The sequence below is a fragment of the Delphinapterus leucas genome, chromosome X (genome assembly GCF_059928025.1).
Source record: "Delphinapterus leucas isolate spDelLeu-1000000601 "Yukka" chromosome X, BTC_Dleu_Yukka2, whole genome shotgun sequence".
Taxonomy (NCBI): domain Eukaryota; kingdom Metazoa; phylum Chordata; class Mammalia; order Artiodactyla; family Monodontidae; genus Delphinapterus; species Delphinapterus leucas.
In genome coordinates this window covers 68,145,870-68,167,960 of record NC_143150.1, presented here as the reverse complement: position 1 = coordinate 68,167,960, position 22,091 = coordinate 68,145,870, and the positions used below count along the sequence as shown (strand labels likewise).

The 22,091-nt window shown below is 36.6% G+C and overlaps 1 protein-coding gene across 7 annotated transcripts in view; it reads right to left on the bottom strand.

Moving 5' to 3' along the window:
* The window catches only part of ABCB7 (ATP binding cassette subfamily B member 7), a 131,716-nt gene that overhangs the window by 51,897 nt on the left and 57,728 nt on the right, over positions 1-22,091 (bottom strand). For 5 of the 7 annotated variants that reach the window (XM_089904354.1, XM_089904355.1, XM_089904350.1 and 2 more), the window contains one exon: positions 21,044-21,163. The exons of the other annotated variants lie outside the window; for them this stretch is intronic. In XM_089904354.1, coding sequence (XP_089760480.1) covers positions 21,044-21,163 — 120 coding nt within the window. The remainder of the gene's footprint in view (positions 1-21,043; positions 21,164-22,091) is intronic. 7 annotated transcript variants of the gene reach the window in all.

Genomic DNA, 22,091 nt, shown 5'->3' with positions numbered 1-22,091 from the left:
GTGTGTGGTTTTATGTGTCATCTCTGTGGTTCCATGCAATTTTATCCCATGTTCAGATCCATGTAACCATCACCACAATCAAGATACAGAACTATCCCCTCACCACAAAAGAACTTCCTTGTGCTACCTCTTTATATTCCGTCATCAAGGATGATGCATATATCAATAGCTCAACTCTTTTTATTGCTCAGTAGTATTCCATAGATGTAACAGAATTTATTCAACCACTCATCCCTGAAGGATATTTTGGTTGTTTCTAGTTTGGGGCTATTATAAATGAAGATTTTATGAACATTTTCATACAGGTGGTCATAAGTTTTCATTTCTCTGGGATAAATGCCCAAGAGTGTAACTGCTAAGTCATATGGTAAGTCTACACTGAACTTTTTAATAAACTGCTATACTCTTTCAGAGTGGCCGTACCACTTTATAGTCCCACCAGTAAAGTATGAATGATCCAGTTCCTCTGCATCCTCACCAACATTTGGTATCATCACTATTTTTAAAAATTTTGAAACTATTTTAATAATAGGTGTATAATGATATTTCATTGTGGTTTTAATTTGTGTTTCCATAACAGAAATGATGTTGAACATCTTTTCATGTGCTCTCTGATGAAATACCTGTTTGTGTCTTTTGTACATTTTACATTTGGATTGGTTTTTTGCTGTTGAGTTTTAGGAATTCTTTATAGATATTCTAGATATAGGCCTTTGTTGGTTATATGATTTGCAAATATTTTCTCCTAGTCCATCGCTTGTCTTTTATCTTCTGAGGTGCCTGAACTCCTACCCCACCTAGCAGTTGTAAGGAGTCCCTTTCCCTAGGAACAAATGGAGGCCAAGGTAAGAACCTGGACTTTCACCCGCACTTGCAGTAATGAGGCATCCCCACTGGAGCAGTGCCACAAGAGGCCTGCTAAACAGAAGATTTAAATAAGATCCAGAGTCTCATAACATAATACCCCAAATGTCCAGGTTTCAATCAAAAATCACTCATCATCCCAAGAATGACTAAGATATCAACTTGAATAAGAAAATACAATAAATAGACACAAACGTTAGAACTATCTGACAAGAATTTCAGAGTAGCTATCATAAAAGTGCTTCAAGGAGCATTTATGAACATGCTTAAATCAACAAAAATAGGATGTCTCAGCAAATAAATAGAGGACATAAAAGAAGAAACAAATGAAAAATCTGAAACTGAAAAATATAGCTGAAGTTAAAGAAAAACCTTGAATGGATGGGATCCATGGCAGAATGGGGAGGACAAAGGAAAGAATCAGTAAACTTGAAGACAGAACAATAGAAAGCACTCAATATGAACAACAGAGAGAAAACAGACTTAAAAAAAAAAACAGTAAACAAGACTCAGGAACCTATGGGACCATAACAAAAGATCCAGTATTCCTCTTCAGAGTGCCAGAAGAATGGAAGTGTGAAACTTGAAAAAGTATTCAAAGAAATTTAAAAATCCTCTATTTTGGCAAAGACAAACCCAAGAATTCAAGAAGCTGAGCAACGCCAAATAGGGATAAACTCAAAGAAATCCACACCAAGACACATCATGATTAAATTTCTGAAAGCTAAAGACAAAGAAAAAAATCTTAAAAGAGCTAGATACAAATAATATATTAAGTATAAGGGAAAAACAATTTGAAGACAGTAGATTTCCAGGGAAGCTAGCAGGAAGTGGCACAACATTTTTCAAGTGGTAAAAGAAAAGAACTGTTAATCTAGAATCCTATAACCAGCAAAATTAGCCTTCAGAAATGAAAGGAATATCAAGACATTCTCAGATTAAAGAAAACTAATAAGAATTAATCACCAGCAGACCTGCTCTAAAAGAACTGCTAAAGGAAATTCTTCATACACTTGGGAAATAGAAGCAGAATGAATCCTGGAATATTAGCAATGAAGGAAAAGCAACAGAAATAGTAAATATCTATGCAAATATAGTAGCATATTCTTCTCTTAAGTTCTTTAAAATATGTTTGATGGTTAAAAGCAAAATTTAAAACACTGACTGATGGGGTTTTCAATGTATGTATATGTAATACGTAAGATGACTTGTAAACATAAAGAGGGAAGGTAAAGGGACTTAGAGGGCAGGAAGGTTTTTACATTCTACTTGAAGTGATAAACTATTGATTCTAAGTAGACTGTAAAAAGTTAAGTATGAATATTGTAATTCCTAGAGCAACTACTAAAAAATTATACAAAGAGATCGACCAAAAGGCATGATAAATTAAAATGGGATAGTAAAACCTGTTCAAATAATGCAAAAGATAGCAGGAAAAGTGAAACAATGCAACAAAATAAAGAGGCAACTAGCAGATAATAAAATGGTATACCAAACTCCAAATATATCAATAATTATCAATACAATTATCAATATATTATAATGAGCAATACAAATGAACAATTATTAATGTATCAATATACAAGCAATAAACAACTGGAAACCAAAATTAAAAAAAATTTACAACATCCCTCCCCACAAAAATAAATCCTTAAGTTAAATCTAACCCAGGGTTTCTCAACCTTCAGCACTACTGACATTTTGGTTTAGATAATTCTTTCTTATGGGAGGGGCTGTTCTGTGTACTTTAGGATGTTTAGTAGTGTCCCTAACCTCTACCGACCACAAGCTAGTAGCACTCCCCAGCCCCACACAATTGTGACCAATAAAAATGCCTCTAGTTACTGCCAAATGTCCCCTTAAAGGGCAAAATCCCCCGATTGGGAACCACTGATCTAATCAAAGATGTACAGTGTCTGAAAGCTACAAATGCATATGAAATAAATCACAGAAGATCTAAATAAATGGAGAGATATACTGTGTTCATCAACTACAAGAATCAACATAATAGGGACACCGATTCTCCCCAAACTGGTCTAGAGATTTAATAAAAATCCATTTAAAAATCCCATCTGGCTTCTTTGTAGCTACAGACAAGATTATTCTAAAACTCTATGGAAAAGCAAAGAAACTAGAATAGCCAAACAATTTTGGAAAAAGAAATTGGAAGAATCACACTACCTGTCTTTAAGACTTACTATAAAGCTACAATAATGAAGACAGTGTGGTGGTGATGAATGGAGAGACAAATAGATCAATGAAACACAGCAGAGTCCAGAAAAGGATGACATTCCACTAATCTATCTATCTGAGAATCATGGCTCCCTAAACATCTCCATGTACTAATATCCAGAACCTGTGAAGATGATACTTTACATGGCAAAATGGACTTTGCAGATGTGATTAAACTGAAGAATGTGAGCTGGGGAGAGTATCCTGGATTATCTGGGTGGGCTGAATATAATCAAAAGAGTCCTTATAAGAGGGAAGTAGGAGGGTCAAAGTAAAGAAAAAAGATATGACTACAGAAGCCCAAAGTCAAAATTAATAAGATTGAAGATGCTGCTGGCTTTAAGATGGAGGAAGGGGCCTTGAGCCAAAAATGCAGGTGACTTCTAGAAAAAGCTGGAAAAGGCAAGGAAATTGATCCTCTCCCAAGAGCCTCTGGAGGCAGCACAGTCCTGCTAAATGCCTTTATTTTGATCCAGTGAAACCTAATTTTGGACGTCTGACCTTCAGAAATATAAGATAATAAATTTGTGTTGTCTAAGCTATTAAATTTATAAGTTGTTACAGCAGCAATAGGAAACAAAGAAAATTCAATGAGGAGAGGAGAGCCTTCATGTAGGAACAACTGGACAAAACAATGAACCTTCATTTAAACTGGATACAAGAATTAATACAAAATGGAGCATGGATCTAAATGTAAAAGGTAAAAAAAATAACTTTTAGAAGAAAACATAGGAGAAAATCTTGATGACCTTGAGTTAGGCAAATAGTTCTTAGACATAATAAAGCATAATCCATAAAGAAAAAAAATGAACTGAAACATATCAAAATTTAAAACTTTTATTCTATATAAGACACTATTAAGGGAATTAAAAAACAAGCTACAAGGACTTCCCTGGTGGTCCAGTGGTTAAGAATTTGCCTTCCAATTCAGGGGAAGTGGGTTTGATCCCTGGTCAGGGAACTACTATCCCACATGTCGCGGAGCAACTAAGCCCACATGCCACAACTATTGAGCCTGCGTGCCACAAACTACAGAGCCCACGTGTTCTGGAGCCCATGTACCACAACTAGAAAGAAGCCCACGTGCTGCAACGAAGAGCCTGTGTGCTGCAACTAAGACCTGACGCAGTGCCTCCACCCCAAAAAAAATTAGATAAAGAAAAACAAGCTACAGACTGGGAGAAAATATTTGCAAATTATATATCTGAGAAAGGTCTCATACAGAATATATAAATAACTCACTAAACTCAACAGTAGAAACAACAGCCCAAATAAAAAATGGACAAAACACTTGAACAGAAACTTCACCAAAGTGGATGTATGGATGGCAACAAAGCACATGCAAAGTATATTAAAACCACAAGATACCACTATATGCCTGATGATACCAAGTGTAGTAAAAGAAATGAAGTAACTGAAACTCTCATATATTGGTGGTGGCAGACAAAAACAGCCACTTTGGAAAATAATTTGGCAGTTTCTTATAGAGTTAAAAATACACTTACTGTGACCCAGCAATTCCACTCCTAGGTATTTATCCTAGAGAAATGAAAACTCAGATTCACACAAAAACCTATACTCGTGTGTTTATAGCAACTCTAGTTATAACTGTCAAAGGGTGGAAAGAAACCACACGTCCATACGTGCGTAAATGGATAAACAAACTCTAGTACATCCATACTATGGAATACTGCTCATTAATAAAAAAGAATAACTGATAGAGTCAATGACTTGGATGAATGACAAAGGCATTATGTTGAATTAGAGAAGCCAGCTCAAAAGTTTATATATGATATGACTCCATTTATATGGTATTCTCAAAATGACAAAGCTATAGTGATAGAGGACAAATGAATGATACCTAGCAGTTAGGGGCTTGGAGAGGGTATATCTACAAATGGGTTACGCAAAGGAGATTTCTGGGGCAATAGCACTTTTCTGTGTCATCCTGACTGTGACAGTAATTTTACAAATATACACATGTGTTAAAAATTATAGAACTGTATATCAAAAAAGTACATTTTATTGCATGTATATTAAAAATAAAGCCAGTATCACAGGTCTCATCCCATCTACCTCCCCTAGTGGCTGGAAATGTCTAAAAATAAAGCTTGATGATAGTGTATTTCAATAAAAAGTGACTCAATATGAAGTTTCATACCCCCTTTCCTTTCTAAATTGAGAAACTGGTTATTTTTACTAGATTATAACCATATGACAAATGGTATGTTTCATCTATAACTGCATTGTACCCATTAATTTAAGTACAAAAGAAATAAAGGGACTTATTCTCACAAAACCTTTTTCTTTCACAGATGAAAAAGTTTAAATCACATATATAAATAATCTGCTAAACTCTTTAATTTTCACAGAAACTGGTATATCATTAGGAAATTGAATTCATTTAATTTTAACAGGCAAATGTACAATTTGGGACACTGATTGAAGAACAGAGTTAAGGAAAAAGTAAAATCACCATAAAGAACAGTCAAAAGTATGCTGTATCTATATGATGCCAAAACATGGTCAGTTTGCTGAGGGTCTCAAATTCCGGATTTTAAAATGACTTTTCCCTTCCTGGTCATAAAAGTATTATCTATCTCATCTGAGGAACCCAATTCTTTCAGAACTTTTAATATCTAAAGTTCTCAATAATTAATCTCTTTTATTAAGGGCTCTGTAACTAGTGCTGCTCAGAAGGGTCTAATATATGTGAAGAGGTAAAAGGGAATTTTGTTTCTTTGTTTAATTACCTCTCTGGTCCCTAAAAGATCAGAAGGAGAGAAAGAAAGAACAAGAGCACTAAAGGGAGATCTGATTAGCAAGGCAAAACAAGGAGAATAGAAAACTGGATAAAGTACTTATACAATTGGTAAAGACCATCTCTTACAGAAAACAGAGATAGAGGGAACATTTCCTAACTCATTCTATGAGCCCAGCATTACCTTAGTACCAAAGCCAGATAAAGACACCACAAGAAAGGAAAACTATAGACCACTGTCTCTCATGAACAGACCAAAAATTCTCACCAAAATATTAGCAAATCGAATCTAATAATGTATAAAAATAATTATACAATATGACAAAGTGGGATTTATTCCAGGTATGCATGGCTGGTCCAACATTGAAAAACCAATTAATGTAATTGACCACATCAACAGGCTAAAGAAAAAATAGGATATTTTATCAATAGATGCAAAAAAAGCACCTGAAAAATCCAACATCTATTCATTATAAAAAAAAAAACTGTAAGCAAACTAGGAATAGAGGGGAACTCCCTCAACTTGATTAAAACATCTACAAGAAAACCTATAGCTAACAACATACTTAATGATGAGAAATTAGATGCTTTTACCCCTAAGACTGGGAACAAGGCAAGGACGCCCTATCTTACTGCTCCTGTTCAACATGGTACTGGAAGTCCTTAGCTAATGCAATAAGACAAGAAAAGGAAATAAAAGGTATACATGTTGGGAAGGAAGAAATAAAACCATCTTTGCAGATGATATGATTATCCATGTAGAAAATCCAAAAGAATCAATAATAAAAAACCTCCTGAAACTAATAAGCAACTCTAGCAAGGTTGCATGTTACATGGTTGCAAGGTACATAGCTAATATACAAAAGTCAATCACTTTCCTATATACCTCCAATGAACAATATGCAATTTGAAATTAAACATATAACACCATTGAAATCAGTACCAAAAAATTATGTATACATATAACAAAACATGTACAAGATCTACATGAGGAAAACTATAGAACTTTGATAAAAGAAATCAAAGAACTAAATGAACAGAGAGATAGTCCATGTTCATGGATAGGATGACTCAATATTGTCAAGATGTCAAACTTGATCTATATATTCAATTCAGTCCCAATCAAAATCCTAGCTAGTAATTTGGTAGATAGGGGCAAAGTGATTCTAAATTTTATATAGAAAAACAAAAGATCCAGAATATCCAACACAATATTGAAGACAAAAACAATGCTGACGGGCTGATACTATTTGACATCAAGACTTACCATAAAGTTAATCAAAACACTGTGGTATTGGGAAAAGAATGGACAAATAGATCCATGGAATAGAACAGAGAGTCCAGAAATAGACAAATACACACAAATATAGTTAACTGATCTTTGACAAAGGAGCAAAGGCAGCCCAGTGGGGAAAGGATAGTCTTTTCAAAAAATGGTGCTGAAATAACTGAATGTGAGAGAGAGAGAGAGAAAGAGAGAGAGAGAAAGAAAGAGAGAGAGAGAGGAGAGGGAGGGAGGGAGGAAGGAAGGGAAGAAAAGAAAAGAAGAAAGAATCTAGACAGTGACCTTACTTACACCTTCTGCAAAAATTAACTCCAAATTGATTACAGACCTAAATGTAAAGCAAAAAACTATAAAACTTCTAGAAGATAACATAAAGGAAAATCTAGGTGACCTTTGGTTTGCCAGTGACATGAGATAACAACATTAAAGGCACAATCCATGAACACTGATAAGTTGGACTTCATTAAAATTTATAACTTCTGTTCTGTGAAAGACACTGTAAAGAGAAGGAAAATACAAGCCACAGATCGAGTAAAAATATCTGTAAAACATCTATCTGATAAAGAACTGGTATTCAAAATATGCAGAGAACTCTTAAAATTCAACAACCCAAATAAAAAATCAGCAAAAGACCTGACAGACATTTCACCAAGAAGGATATACAGATGCCAATAAGCACATGAAAAGATGCAAAATGCCATGTGTCACTAGGCAATTTCAAATCAGAAGAAAAATGAGATACCATTATGCACCTATTAAAATGGTTGACAAGGATATGGAAGAACAGAAACTTCATTGCTAGTGGGAATGCAGAATGGTACAGCCACTTTGGAAGACAGTATGGCAGTTTCTCACAAAATTAAACATAGTTTTAATTAAAAATTAAACATACTATACAATCTAGCAATTGCAATCCTTGGTAACTACCCAAATGAACTGAAAACTTATGTCACACAAAATCCTGTACACAAATGTTTATTGCAGCTTTGTTTATAACTGCCAAAATTTAGAAGCAACCAAGATATCTTTCAAAGAGAGATGGATAAACACACTATGGTACCTCCATACAGTGAAATATTTTTCAGCAATAAAAAGAAATGAACTATCAAATAAAAAGAAAGACACAAATGACCCAGAAATGCATATTCCTAAGTAAAAGAAACCAGTCTGAAAGGGCTACATACTATATAATTCCAACTGTATAACATTCTGGAGAAGGTAAAACTACAGACAGCAAAATGATCAGTGGTTATCAGGGATGCAGGAGGATAGAGAGAGAGATAAATAGGTGGAATGCCTCGGATTTTCAGGGCAGTAAAACTATTCTGTATGATACTTTAGTGGTGGTATCTCACATTATGCATTTCCCCAAAACCATATAACTAAAACACAAAGAATGGAATCCTAATGTACACTATGAACTTAGTTAATAAGAATAATGTATTTTTTTATAATTGGTTCATCAATTGTAACAAATGTACTACACTAATGCAAGATGTTAGTAATAGAAGAAATTTAGTGGGGGGGCTTTTGGAAGGAGGGAACTCTCTATACTTACAGCTCAATTTTTCTGTAAGCCTAAAAATTCTCTAAAATATAAAGTCTTTTAATTAAAGAAATACTCCAGGGTATAAATCACACTTCTCAACTTAAGTAAAGGCTTCAGGTAGCATTGTTAGCATTGTTTTACTTTTAAAAATGTTTTTCAGAAAATTTTAAAGTATCAAAGTTAAGCAAAAAGTGCATTAATCTTTTGAAGACAGTAGTTACTGGAAAACTCTAGCTCCTCCATGAAGCCTTCCCTAAATGCCTAATTCTTGGAACTCCCCTATAGCTTCATTTGTGACTCCCTTTGGGTGTTTATGTTGTATATATTTTATCATTATTTGTATATTCTTCTCCTTCAGTACACAGCAACTCCAGGAGGGCAAGGCCCACATTTTATTCATTTTTGTATTCCCAGCTGCCTAAGCACAGTACCTTATACCTAATAGTCAGTCAACAAGTGTTTATTTAGTACATATTACTATGGTCTGAATGTTTGTTTCCCCCTACCAAATTCATATGTTGAATTCTAACCCCCAGGATGATGGTATTTGGAGGCAGGGCCTTTAGGAAGTGAGTAGGTCATGAGGGCAGAACCCTCATGAATGAGATTAGTGCCCTTAGAAGAGTGCGCAGAGACCCTTCTTGCCCTTTACATCATGTGAGGTTACAAAAAAAGACAGCGATCTATGAACCACCCAGTTTATGGCATTTTGTTATAGCAGCCCAGATGGACTGACACATATATTATCCATTACTCTATATAATAGACGCATTCTTGAAGAAATGAGGTATTGATAATATTTTTATAAATCACACTCTCCCCTGAAATTATTTTATAATTTTAAAATAGCTTATTTTCATTTCTAACAGATTAGTGAGAATATCTTTTTGTACTTGATATTTAATTTTTTGTGACCCCAATTTCTCTGTCAACTAAGTGGTTTCCAAGATGGTAGTGGTTAGAGAATATGAGTAAACTTTTTACAATATTAAAACATTTATTGAAATCAGATGATTTCAATAAATCAGATGATTTCAATAAATCAGATGATTTCAATAAATGTGTTTTATATTTTCCTTAAATCCTTATATTACATATTAAGTGTAACATACTAATAGAAAGACTGAAATTTTTAAAATCCTTAGAAGAGATTAATGATGATGTGATACTCCTATGATGTGGATGATAAGAAAAGGTACTGCATAAAATTTGTAGGGATTTAAGGAATGAAGGCAAAGAGTATTCTCTCTGTCTCTATCTCTGTGTCTCTTGTGGCAATAGAACCACTAAACTATACCTCATACAGAACTCTACAGTACTAAAAGAGAATTGCTGTAACTTGGATAGAAGAAATACCAATCCATCCTCTTGGCCTCCTCTGGGCTGCAAAACATCTCTATATAATACAGTTTATCTTAAAAATCTTTGTTGGAGGCAATGACAGCATTAAGAATCTCAGAATCAAAAGAGCATTAAAAAGCAAATAAGCAAGCAGATGGTATGCTGTGGTCCCATATGTTAACCATGAAAGCCTCCCTTTTCCTTCTACTCACTAAACATTTCTCTCTTTCTGTCTTCCTTACCCTTCATGGATGCCTTAGGCCTTGTTATGAAACCACCACACACTGCTCAGATGGCTGGGTGGTATTCAATTAGAGCTGAAAAGGTTCCTGAACCCTGCCCTAAAATTCCAAGAAGTGTGTGGAGGAGATAGGGAAGATCTGAGTATAAAGGGGCATAGATTGGTCCAAAGTGCTTATATGCCAAAGCATGTAATCAGGTTGAGGAAAAAAATGGGAAGCCAAGGAACGAAAGGGCTAACAATGCAGCTAATGCACACAAATGATAAATCACACCTGCAGTACTACTCAAAAATAAATAAGGGACTCGCAATTCATGATGGCTAAGGAGTAAGACGTGAACACCTTCCTCCCAACAGATACATCAAAAATACATCTACATGTGGAACAACTCCTACAAAACACCTACTGAATGCTGGCAGAAGACCTCAAACTTCCCAAAAGGCAAGAAACTCCCCCAGGTACCTGGGTAGGGCAAAAGAAAAGAGAAAAAACAGAGACAAAAGAATAGGGATGGGACCTGCACCAGCAGGAGGGAGCTGAGAAGGAGGAAAGGTTTCCACACACTAGCAAGTCCCTTCACTGGTGGAGAGTGCAGGTGGCGGAGGGGGGAAGCTTCGGAGCCACGGTGGAGAGCGCAGCAACAGGGGTGCGGAGGGCAAAGCAGAGAGACTCCCGCACAGAGGATGGGTGCTGACCAGCACTCACCAGTCTGAGAGGCCTGTCTGCTCAGCTGCCGGGGTGGGCGGGGGCTGGGAGCTAAGGCTTCAGCGTTCAAGGTCAGATCCCAAGGAGAGGACTGGGGTTGGCTGCGTGAACACAGCCTGAACGGGGGTAGTATGCCACAGCTAGCCAGTAGGGAGTCCGGGAAAAAGTCTGGACCTGCCTAAGAGGCAAGAGACAATTGTTTCAGGGTGCATGAGGAGGGGGGATTCAGAGCAATGCCTAAACGAGCTCCAGAGATGGGTGCGAGCCGCGGATACCAGCATAGACACCAGAGGCGGGCATGAAACGCTAAGGCTGCTGCTGCAGCCACCAAGAAGCCTGTGTGCCAGCACAGGTCACTATCCACACCGCCCCTCCCGGGAGCTTCTGCAGCCCACCACTGCCAGGGTCCGGTGATCCAGGGACAACTTCCCCAGAGAACGCACGGCGCGCCTCAGGCTGGTGCAACATCACACTGGCCTCTGCTGCCGCAGACTCACCCCTCATTGCATACCACTCCCTCCCGCCATCATGAGTGAGCCACAGCCCCCAAATATGCTGCTACTTTAACCCCGTCCTGTCTGGGCGGGAAACAGATGCCCTCAGGTGACCTACATGCAGAAGTAGGGCCAATTCCAAAGCGTAGCCCCAGGAGCTGTGCTAACAAAGAAGAGAAATGGAAATTTCTCCGAGAAGCCTCAGAAGCAGCAGATTAAATCTCCACAATCAACTTGATGTACCCTGCATCTGTGGAACACCTGAACGGACAACGAATCATCCCAAAATTAAGACGGTGGACTTCGGAGCAACTGTAGACTTGGGGTTTGCTTTCTGCATCTGTTTCTGGTTTTATGCTTATTTTAGTTTAGTATTTAGAGCTTATTATTATTGGTAGATTTGTTTATTGATTTGCTTGCTCTCTTCCCTTTTTTGTTAAACGTATATATGTATTTTTCCTTTTTCTCTTTTTGTGAGTGTGCATGTGTATGCTTCTTTATGTGATTTTGTCTGAATAGCTTTGCTTTTACAATCTGTCCTAGAGTTCTGTCTGTCCATTTTTTTTCTATAGTTTTTAGCACTTGTTAACATTGGTGCATTTGTTTTTTGGTTTGGTTTCTCTCTTCTTTCTGTTTTTATAGCACTTTTTTATTTTTAATAATTTTTAAAAATTTTAATAACTCTATTGTTTCCCTCCTTCCTTCCTCCCTCGCTCCCTGCCTCCCTCCCTCCCTTCCTTCCTTTCCCTTTTCTTCTCAGCCGTGTGGCTGACAGGGTCTTGGTGCTCCAGCCAGGTGTCAGGCCTGACCCTCTGACGTGGGAGAGCCGACTTCAGGACACTGATCCATGAGAGACTTCCCGGCTGCACGAATTACCAAATGGTGAAAGATCTCCCAGAGATCTCCATCTCAATGCTAACACCCAGCTCCACTCAAAGACCAGCAAGGACCAGTGCTGGACACACTATGCAAAACAACTACCAAGACAGGAACACAAACCCACCCATCAGGAGAGAGGCTGTGTAAAATCATAGTAAATTCACAGACACCCCAAACCACACGACCAGATGCAGTCCTGCCCACAAGGAAGACAAGATCCAGCTGCATCCACCAGAACACAGGCACTAGTCCCCTCCAGCAGGAAGCCTACACAACCCACTGAACCAAACTTACCCACTGGGGGCAGACACCAAAAACAACGGGAACTGAAAATCTACAGCCTGCGAAAAGGAGACCCCAAACACAGTAAGTTAAGCAAAATGAGAAGACTAACAAACACACAGCAGATGAAGGAGCAAGGTAAAAATCCACCAGACCAGACAAAAGAAGAGGAAATAGACAGTCTACATGAAAAAGATTTCAGAGCAATGATAGTAAAGATGATCCAAAATCCTGAAAATACAAGGCAGAAAATACAAGAAACGTTTAACAAGGTCCTAGAAGAACTAAAGAGCAAACAAACAATGATGAACATCACAATAAATGAAATAAAAAATTCTCTAGAAGGAATCAATAGCAGAAAAACTGAGGCAGAAGAATGGATAAGTGACCTGGAAGATAAAATAGTGGAAATAACTACTGCAGAGCAGAATAAAGAAAAAAGAATGAAACGAATTGAAGACACTCTCAGAGACCTCTGGAACAAGATCAAATGCACCAACATTCAAATTATAGGGGTACCAGAAGAAGAAGAGAAAAAAAAGGGACTGAGAAAATATTTGAAGAGATTATAGTTGAAAACATCCCTAATACGGGAAAGGAAATAGTCAATGAAGTCCAGGAAGTACAGAGAATCTCATACAGGAAAAAATCAAGGAGAAACATGCTAAGACACATATATTAATCCAACTATCAAAAATTAAATACAAGAAAAAAATATTAAAAGCACCAAGGGAAAAGCAACAAACACAAGGGAACCTCCAATAAGGTTAACAGCTGACTTTTCAGCAGAAACTCTGTAAGCAAGAAGGGAGTGGCAGGACACATTTTAAGTGATGAAAGGGAAAAACCTACAACCAAGATTACTCTACCCAGCAAGGATCTCATTCAGATTCGATGGAGAAATTAAAACCTTTACAGACAAGCAAAAGCTAAGAGAATTTAGCACCACCAAACCAGCTTTACAACAAATGCTAAGAGAACTTCTCTAGGCAGGAAACACAACAGGAGGAAAAGACCTTCAATAACAAACTCAGAACAATTAAGAAAATGGTAATAGAAACATACATATTGATAACAACCTTAGAAGTAAATGGATTAAATGCTCCAACCAAAAGATATACACTGGTTGAATGGATACAAAAACAATTCCTGTATATATGCTGTGTACAAGAGACCCACTTCAGACCTAGGGACACATACAGACTGAAAGGGAGGGGATGGGAAAAGATATTCCATGCAAATGAAAATCAAAAGAAAGCTGGAGTAGCAATTCTCATATCAGACAATATAGGACTTTAAAATAAAGATTATTACAAGAGACAAAGAAGGACACTACATAACGATCAAGGGATTGAGCCAGGAAGAAGATATAACAATTGTAAATGTCTATGCACCCAACACAGGAGCACCTCAATACATAAGGCAAATGTTAACAGCCATAAAAGGGGAAATCGACAGTAACACATTCATAGTAGGGGACTTTAACACCTCACTTTCACCAATGGACAGACCATCCAAAATGAAAATCAATAAGGAAACACAAGCTTTAAATGATACATTAAACAAGATGGACTTAACTGATATTTACAGGACATTCCATCCAAAAACAGCAGAATACACTTTCTTCTTAAGTGCTCATGGAACATTGTCCAGGATAGATCATATCTTGGGTCACAAATCAAGTCTTGGTAAATTTAATAAAATTGAAATTGTATTGAGCATCTTTCTGACCACAACAATATGGAACTAGATATCAATTACAGGAAAAAGTGTGTAAAAAATACAAACACATGGAGGCTAAACAATACACTACTAAATAACCAAGAGATCACTGAAGAAATCAAACAGGAAATCAAAAAATACCTAGAAACAAATGATAATGAAAACATGATGACACAAAACCTATGGGATGCAGCAAAAGCAGCTCTAAGAGGGAAGTTTATAGCAACACAATCCTACCTCAAGAAATAAGAAACATCTCAAATAAACAACCTAACCTTATACCTAAAGCAATCAGAGAAAGAAGAACAAAAAAACCCCAAAGTCAGCAGAAGGAAAGAAATCATAAAGATCAGATCAGAAATAAATGAAAAAGAAATGAAGGAAACGATAGCAAAGATCAATAAAACTAAAAGCTGGTTCTTTGAGAAGATAAGCAAAACTGATAAACCATTAGCCAGACTCATCAAGAAAAAAAGGGAGAAGACTCAAATCACTTGAATTAGAAATGAAAAAGGAGAAGTAACAACTGACACTGCAGAAATACAAAGGATCATGAGAGATTACTACAAGCAACTCTACACCAATAAAATGGACAACCTGGAAGGAATGGACAAATTCTTAGAAAAGCACAACCTTCCGAGACTGAACCAGGAAGAAAGAGAAAATATGAACAGACCAATTACAAGCACTGAAATTGAAACTGTGATTAAAAATCTTCCAACAAAGAAAGCCCAGGACCAGATGGCTTCACAGGTGAATTCTATCAAACATTTAGAGAAGAGCTAACATCTATTCTTCTCAAATCCTTCCAAAATATAGCAGAGGGAAAAACACTCCCAAACTCATTCTATGAGGCCACCATCACCCTGATACCAAAAGCAGCAAAGATGTCACAAGAAAAAGAAAACTACAGGTCAATATCACTGACGAACATAGATGCAAAAATCCTCAACAAAATACTAGGAAACAGAATCCAACAGCACATTAAAAGGATCATACACCATGATCAAGTGGGGTTGATCCCAGGAATGCAAGGATTCTTCAATATATGCAAATTAGTCAATGTGATAAACCATATTAACAAACTGAAGGATAAAAACCGTATGATAATCTCAACAGATGCAGAAAAAGCTTTTGATAAAATTCAACATCTGTTTATGATAAAAACGTGCCAGAAAGTAGGCATAGAGGGAACTTATCTCAACATAATAAGGGCCATATATGACAAACCCACAGCTAGCATTGTTCTCAATGGTGAAAAACTGAAACCATTTCCACTAAGATCAGGAACGAGACAAGGTTGCCCACTCTCACCACTATTACTCAACATAGCTTTGGAAGCCTTAGCCACAGCAATCAGACAAGAAAAAGAAATAAAAGGAATCCAAATCGGAAAAGAAGTAGTAAAACTGTCACTGTTTGTAGATGACATGATACTGTACATAGAGAATGCTAAAGATGCTACCAGAAAACTACTAGAGCTAATCAATGAATTTGGTAAAGTAGCAGGATACAAAGTTAATGCACAGAAATCTCTTGAATTCCTATACACTAATGATGAAAAATCTGAAAGAGAAATTAAGGAAACACTCCCATTTACCAGTGCAACAAAAAGAATAAAATACGTAGGAATAAACCTACCCAAGGAGACAAAAGACCTGTATGCAGAAAACTATAAGACACTGAGAAAGAAATTAAAGATGATACAAATAGATGGAGAGATATACCATGTTCTTGGATTGGAAGAAGAAACACTGTGGAAATGAATATACTACACAAAGCAATCTACAGATTCAAAGCAATACCTATCAAACTACCAATGGCAGGTTTTACAGACCTAGAACAAAAAATTTCACAATTTGTATGGAAACACAAAGGACCCTGAATAGCCAAAGCAATCTTGAGGAAGATAAACGGAGCTGGAGGAATCAGGCTCCCTGTCTTCAGACTATACTATAAAGCTACAGTAATCAAGGCAGTATGGTACTGGAACAAAAACAGAAATACAGATCAATGGAACAGGATAGAAAGGCCAAAGATAAACCCATGCACATATGGTCCCCTTATCTTTGAGAAAGGAGGCAAGAATATACAATGGAGAAAAGACAGCCTCTTTGACAAGTGGTGCTGGGAAAACTGCATAGCTACGTGTAAAGGAATGAAAATAGAACACTCCCTAACACCATACACAAAAATAAACTCAAAATGGATTAACGACCTAAATGTAAGGCCAGACACTATCAAACTCTTAGAGAAAAATACAGGCAGAACACTCTATGACATAAATCACAGCAAGATCCTTTTTGACCCATCTCCTAGAGAAAGGGAAATAAAAACAAAAATAAACCTAATCAAATCTAAAAGCTTTTGCACAGCAATGGAAACCATAAGCAAGAGGAAAAGAGAACCCCCAGAAAGGCAGAAAAAATTTGCAAACAAAGCAACTGACAGAGGATTAATCTCCAAAATATACAAGCAGCTCATGCAGCTCAATATCAAAAACACAAACAACCCAATCCAAAAATGGGTAGAAGACCTAAACTGACATTTCTCCAAAGAAGATATACAAATGGCCAACAAACACATGAAAGGATGTTCAACATTGTTAATCATTAGAGAAATGCAAATCAAAACTACAATGAGGTATCACCTCATACCAGTTAGAACGGCCATCATCAAAAAATCTACAAACAATTAATGCTGGAGAGGGTGTGGAGAAAAGGGAACCCTACTGCACTGCTGGTGGGAATGTAAATTGATACAGCCCCTATGGAGAACAGTATGGAGGTTCTTGAAGAAACTGACAATAGAACTACCATACGACCCAGCAATCCCACTACTGGGCATATACCCTGAGAAAACCATAATTCAAAAAGAGTCATGTACCACAATGTTCATTGAAGCTCTATTTACAATAGCCAGGACATGGAAGCAACCTAAGTGTCCATCGACAGATGAATGGATAAAGAAGAAGTGGCACATATATACAATGGAATATTACTCAGCCATAAAAAGAAACGAAATTGAGTTATTTGTAGTGAGGTGAATGGACCTAGAGACTGTCATACAGAGTGAAGTAAGTCAGAAAGAGAAAAACAAATACCATATGCTAACACATATATATGGAATCTAAAGAAAAAAAAACGTTGTGAAGAACCTAGGCGTAGGACAGGAATGAAGACGCAGACGTAGAGAATGGACTTGAGGACATGGGGAGGGGGAAGGGTAAACTGGGTCGAAGTGCGAGAGTGGCATGGACATATATACACTACCAAATGTAAAACAGCTAGTTAGTAGGAAGCAGCCACATAGCAAAGCAAGATCAGCTAGCTGCTTTGTATCCATCTAGAGGGGTGGGATAGGGAGGGTGGGAGGGAGACACAAGAGGGAGGGGATATGGGGATATATGTATACATATAGCTGATGCACTTTGTCATACAGCAGTAACTAACACAACACTGTAAAGCAATTATACTCCAATAAAGGTGTTAAATAAATAAATAAATAATGACTAGGTTTTAAAGATTTGGTAGAGTGATTATTTTTAAACTGAGGACAGTATAGAAGCTGAACAAATGATATTAGGAATGGTTAAATGCTACTACTATGCTCTACATTCCTAAAGTTGCTCTGTGGTGTAGTTCCTACCTAGTGAAAGAAAACTTTTAATATATATGCTCTGAAAGTACCAGCATGCATCATAACACCTGGTAATTTCCTCCTTTTCCTGATCCAAAAGAAATCAAACATACATTTGGAAAACTTATTTCTCTATATTAATTTGTTTACTTGTAATCAGTTTATATGAGATTAGTACAGCACTTTCCATTCTATGGGTGCTCAGTGTTTGTTGACGGAAGAATCAAATATTAGCCTTCTGAAAATACTTCAGTCCTTATGGATGTTAACTTGGTCTGCATTTTATACCTGATATCGACCTGTCACCAAACAACAAAAATTTACATTTTGAAGGACTGAAATTCACTCTAAAAACAAACTCTAACACAAATGTCAGTACTTAGGACTCCTCCCTTTGACTAGCTTGGTCATCTTCTAATCTGCTCTCTTCAATTCAAAATAAAGTCCAGAAAACAATCTGCCTTTAACTTGTCGGCAAGGTACTTACAATCACATGAAGGAATAAAGAGCAATTTGCTAATACTGCCTTGCACAGGAGCTCAGAAGAATCCTTATCCTTCAGTAATTTGTAGGTAAAAGACAATTCAGCAACCAATACTGTTCTAAAAATGAATATGAGTTAAAATTTTTCAACATTAGCTAACAAAATTAGATTTGTAATACAGTTCTCTCTTTTCGGCTTGACAAAGAGAATAAAGTATGGATTCTTGGTTTGTTGCTCAGAATCTTCATTTAAATTCTCTCCCAGGGAAGTTCGCTGGGAGAGTACTCACCAGAGCCCATAGATGAGAAAGGAGACAAGAAAATAGATGGAGTCTGACTGAATTATTTTGGTTTTACTCTCTAATCATGCCTTCCCTTTTTCCACTATTATTTACTTCCCTACAGGAACACATTTATCACAAGTGACGTCTGCAGTTGTTGTCTATTTGTTCTTTTCTTTGATGAACTCATTAATTTGCATTGTTTCAACTATCACCTCAATATCTCTAGCCCTGGGCTCCTTCCTGAGCTTGTCTTGCATTTTGTATTATGAGCCACTTGATGTTCCACTGGCACCTCAAACTTAACATGCCCGAAACCAAAATTTTCATCTTCCCAAACAAGACTTCCCGACTTACTACCTACTTCTGTTAAAGGCATTACCATTCTCTCATCCTTGGCATCATCTTTGAATCCTATTCTGTTTTTTACTTTTAATATCTCATCCATTGCTAAGTCTTGTTGATTCTACCTTCCTTAATTCACAATATCCCTGGCATCTCTTCTCTCCATATTACCATCTTTATCATCCGCTCCAGTACAAACTACTATTACTTCTCATCTAGGCTATTACATTAGCCTCCTAACTGGCTGGTAAGTGTTTGCTGAATGAATGCATGAAATGAAAATGAATGAATGGTATCCCTACTTTAGGTCTCTCACCACCCTAATTCATCTTATACAACAGTCAAATTAATTCCCTAAAGTACAGCTCTAACCTTATTACTCTTCTACTCAAAATAGAGGTTCCTACTTCCAACATGATTAAATAAATTTTACAGTTTTACAGTTAAGGTATTTCACAGTAGGAATTCTATTTATCTTTCCAAGATTACTTCTAATTCCTCTGAAACATTATCTCTTCATTAGAGCAAAACTGGACTACTCACTTCTCCACTCACACTATATGATCTCTCTCATCTTGTCCATGTTATTCCTATACCTGTAACAATCCTACTCATCAATCCAGGCCTATCTCAGACATCACCTCCTCTGTGAAACCTTTCCTGACTCCCCATATTGGTGGTTCTTTCCTTTGAAGCCCTCCAATACTTGAATGGTACTTATTTTCAATCATTTGTGGCCTATGTTGTATTATGACAATAAGTAAAACTTGTCTTATCCTTATAATTTGAGAAAAAATGTGCTTTACTCATATTTGAATACCCTGCAGGGCCAAGAACCATACTTGTATGACAAGTTCTCAGCAAATATTTTTAGGATAGGGTAAAGAATGAATAAATAAAAGGGAACACACAGGACACAGAGAAGAAGTAAGTGATAAGAACTAGGTTCTAAAACAATGTATTAACCCTTATACATAGAATGATAACCAAATTATAGCCAAATCTCATTTATACTTTTGAGCAGACATTTTTTTGTACCATATTTCTGATGGAAATCCAAATCTATTTTTATTTTAACACGTATATAATGTTTTACAATGTGCCAGGTACTGTTCTAAGTCTTTTATATGTTAATTTATTTAATTCTTATGACAACCCTATTTTACCTTATTTTACAAATTGGGAAACCAAGGAATGGACAGTAAGCAATTTACCCAAGGTTACAAGGTTAGTAAGAGGCAGAGCCCAGGAAGCCTGACTTGAGACTATAATATGTACTATGACTATATACTGTACCTAAAGATAACAGAATTCACTGACTTTAAAATCTGAATAAATTGAAAGGAGTTCTTCTTGAAAGCCCAGAATCATTATCATAACTTTGCCTTATTAAAATGTGTTACAGTATAGTGATGAACTGAGGAGGCTGCTAAGATGTAGAGGGTCCCTATACTGAATGTACCAAAATGCCCAGCTTTTTGGCTTTTGGGTTTTTTTAAGTTTTTCTGTTTTATTTTTCCCTTCATGTCACACTGCTGTTTACTATTAATGTAACTAAAATGTCTTCATCCTCTTTTCAATTTACTAGGAACTGAAAACTAAGCTTACCAGAAATATGTATTAAATAAAAGCCAGCAGGACTCTGAGGAGCTTCTTTTACAAGTTCCTTATGCTTTGTTACAACCCACGATCCTGTATCTTACACTGGTTTCAGGAAGAATTCCATTAGGTTGAGGCTGTTATAAGTCTGATACATAGATAAATCAGGCATTATCATATAATTTCTGCTGACTGAATAGAAGAGTTACATAAACGAGGGCCCTAAATGTTGACAATACTCCCCAAAGTGACTTATATCAGCCTAAGTTTCTTTACTAGAAAATGTCATAGTATTTCCTAGTTATAGCAACAAACAATACATAATTTCTCTTATTCTTACCTTTGCTCCACCCAAAAATCCCAAGGAAATGGCAACCCTAGCTCGTAGATCTGGCCTGTCTCTGGGCCACACATAAGAGAGCATTGCTTTTATGATTTTCTGAGTATCAACATCTTTTAACTGTTGAAAGAGAGAACAAAAGCAGTGAGTAACATGTCATTTCAAAAATAAATATAGTTCAATAGTGTAGAATTATGTAAATATTTGAGGAAAATACGAAAACATTACAAACATAACTTTTATTCTGAATCTAAGGTCAATATCTTTTAAACTCAAACTATTTCAATAGTTTTTTAAAAGCTACTTATTTCTCTAAATTTCTTACTTTCAGCTATAGCCATCCTCATATTGTCAAAAAGTTATCCATACATTTATTTGAAGTTACCTATACATTTATTTCTTATCTATTAAGCTATCAAAATATTACATAAAATTTAAGAAATATTTCCATATTTCCATCTTTGTGGTCAAAATCTTTACATACGTTGGCCTCTTTATCAGTATGTTTATGTAAGATATTTTGGAACCCTACGTCCATCCTCATGACAGAGCACAGTTACAATACAGTGTTTAGGAAAGTATGAGTCTTGGCATTGACTATATAGAACAGAAGCTGGGTTATTAAAAATTTCAACAAAAACATAACTTTCCAGTCATACTTAATCTGACTTAAATCTACCGTACATTTTTCTTTTTCCCAAGTTCCCGAGGCAACATTCCCATTAAATCTTTTTGTTTTAGTTTCAGCTTTTAGAAACAGAATATTAAGAATGAAACCTACACTTTCCAAAGCCAAAATATGTACACACATTCCCAAACTACTATATTATTTTAGTTGGTGAAATAATCCCCATTTTAAAAATTGAAGTATCTGGGCTTCCCTGGTGGTGCAGTGGTTGAGAGTCCGCCTGCCTATGCAGGAGACACGGGTTCGAGCCCTGTCCGGGAAGATCCCAGATGCCACAGAGCAACTAAGCCCGTGTGCCACAACTACTGAGCCTGCACTCTAGAGCCCTCAAGCCACAACTGCTGAAGCCATGTGCCTAGA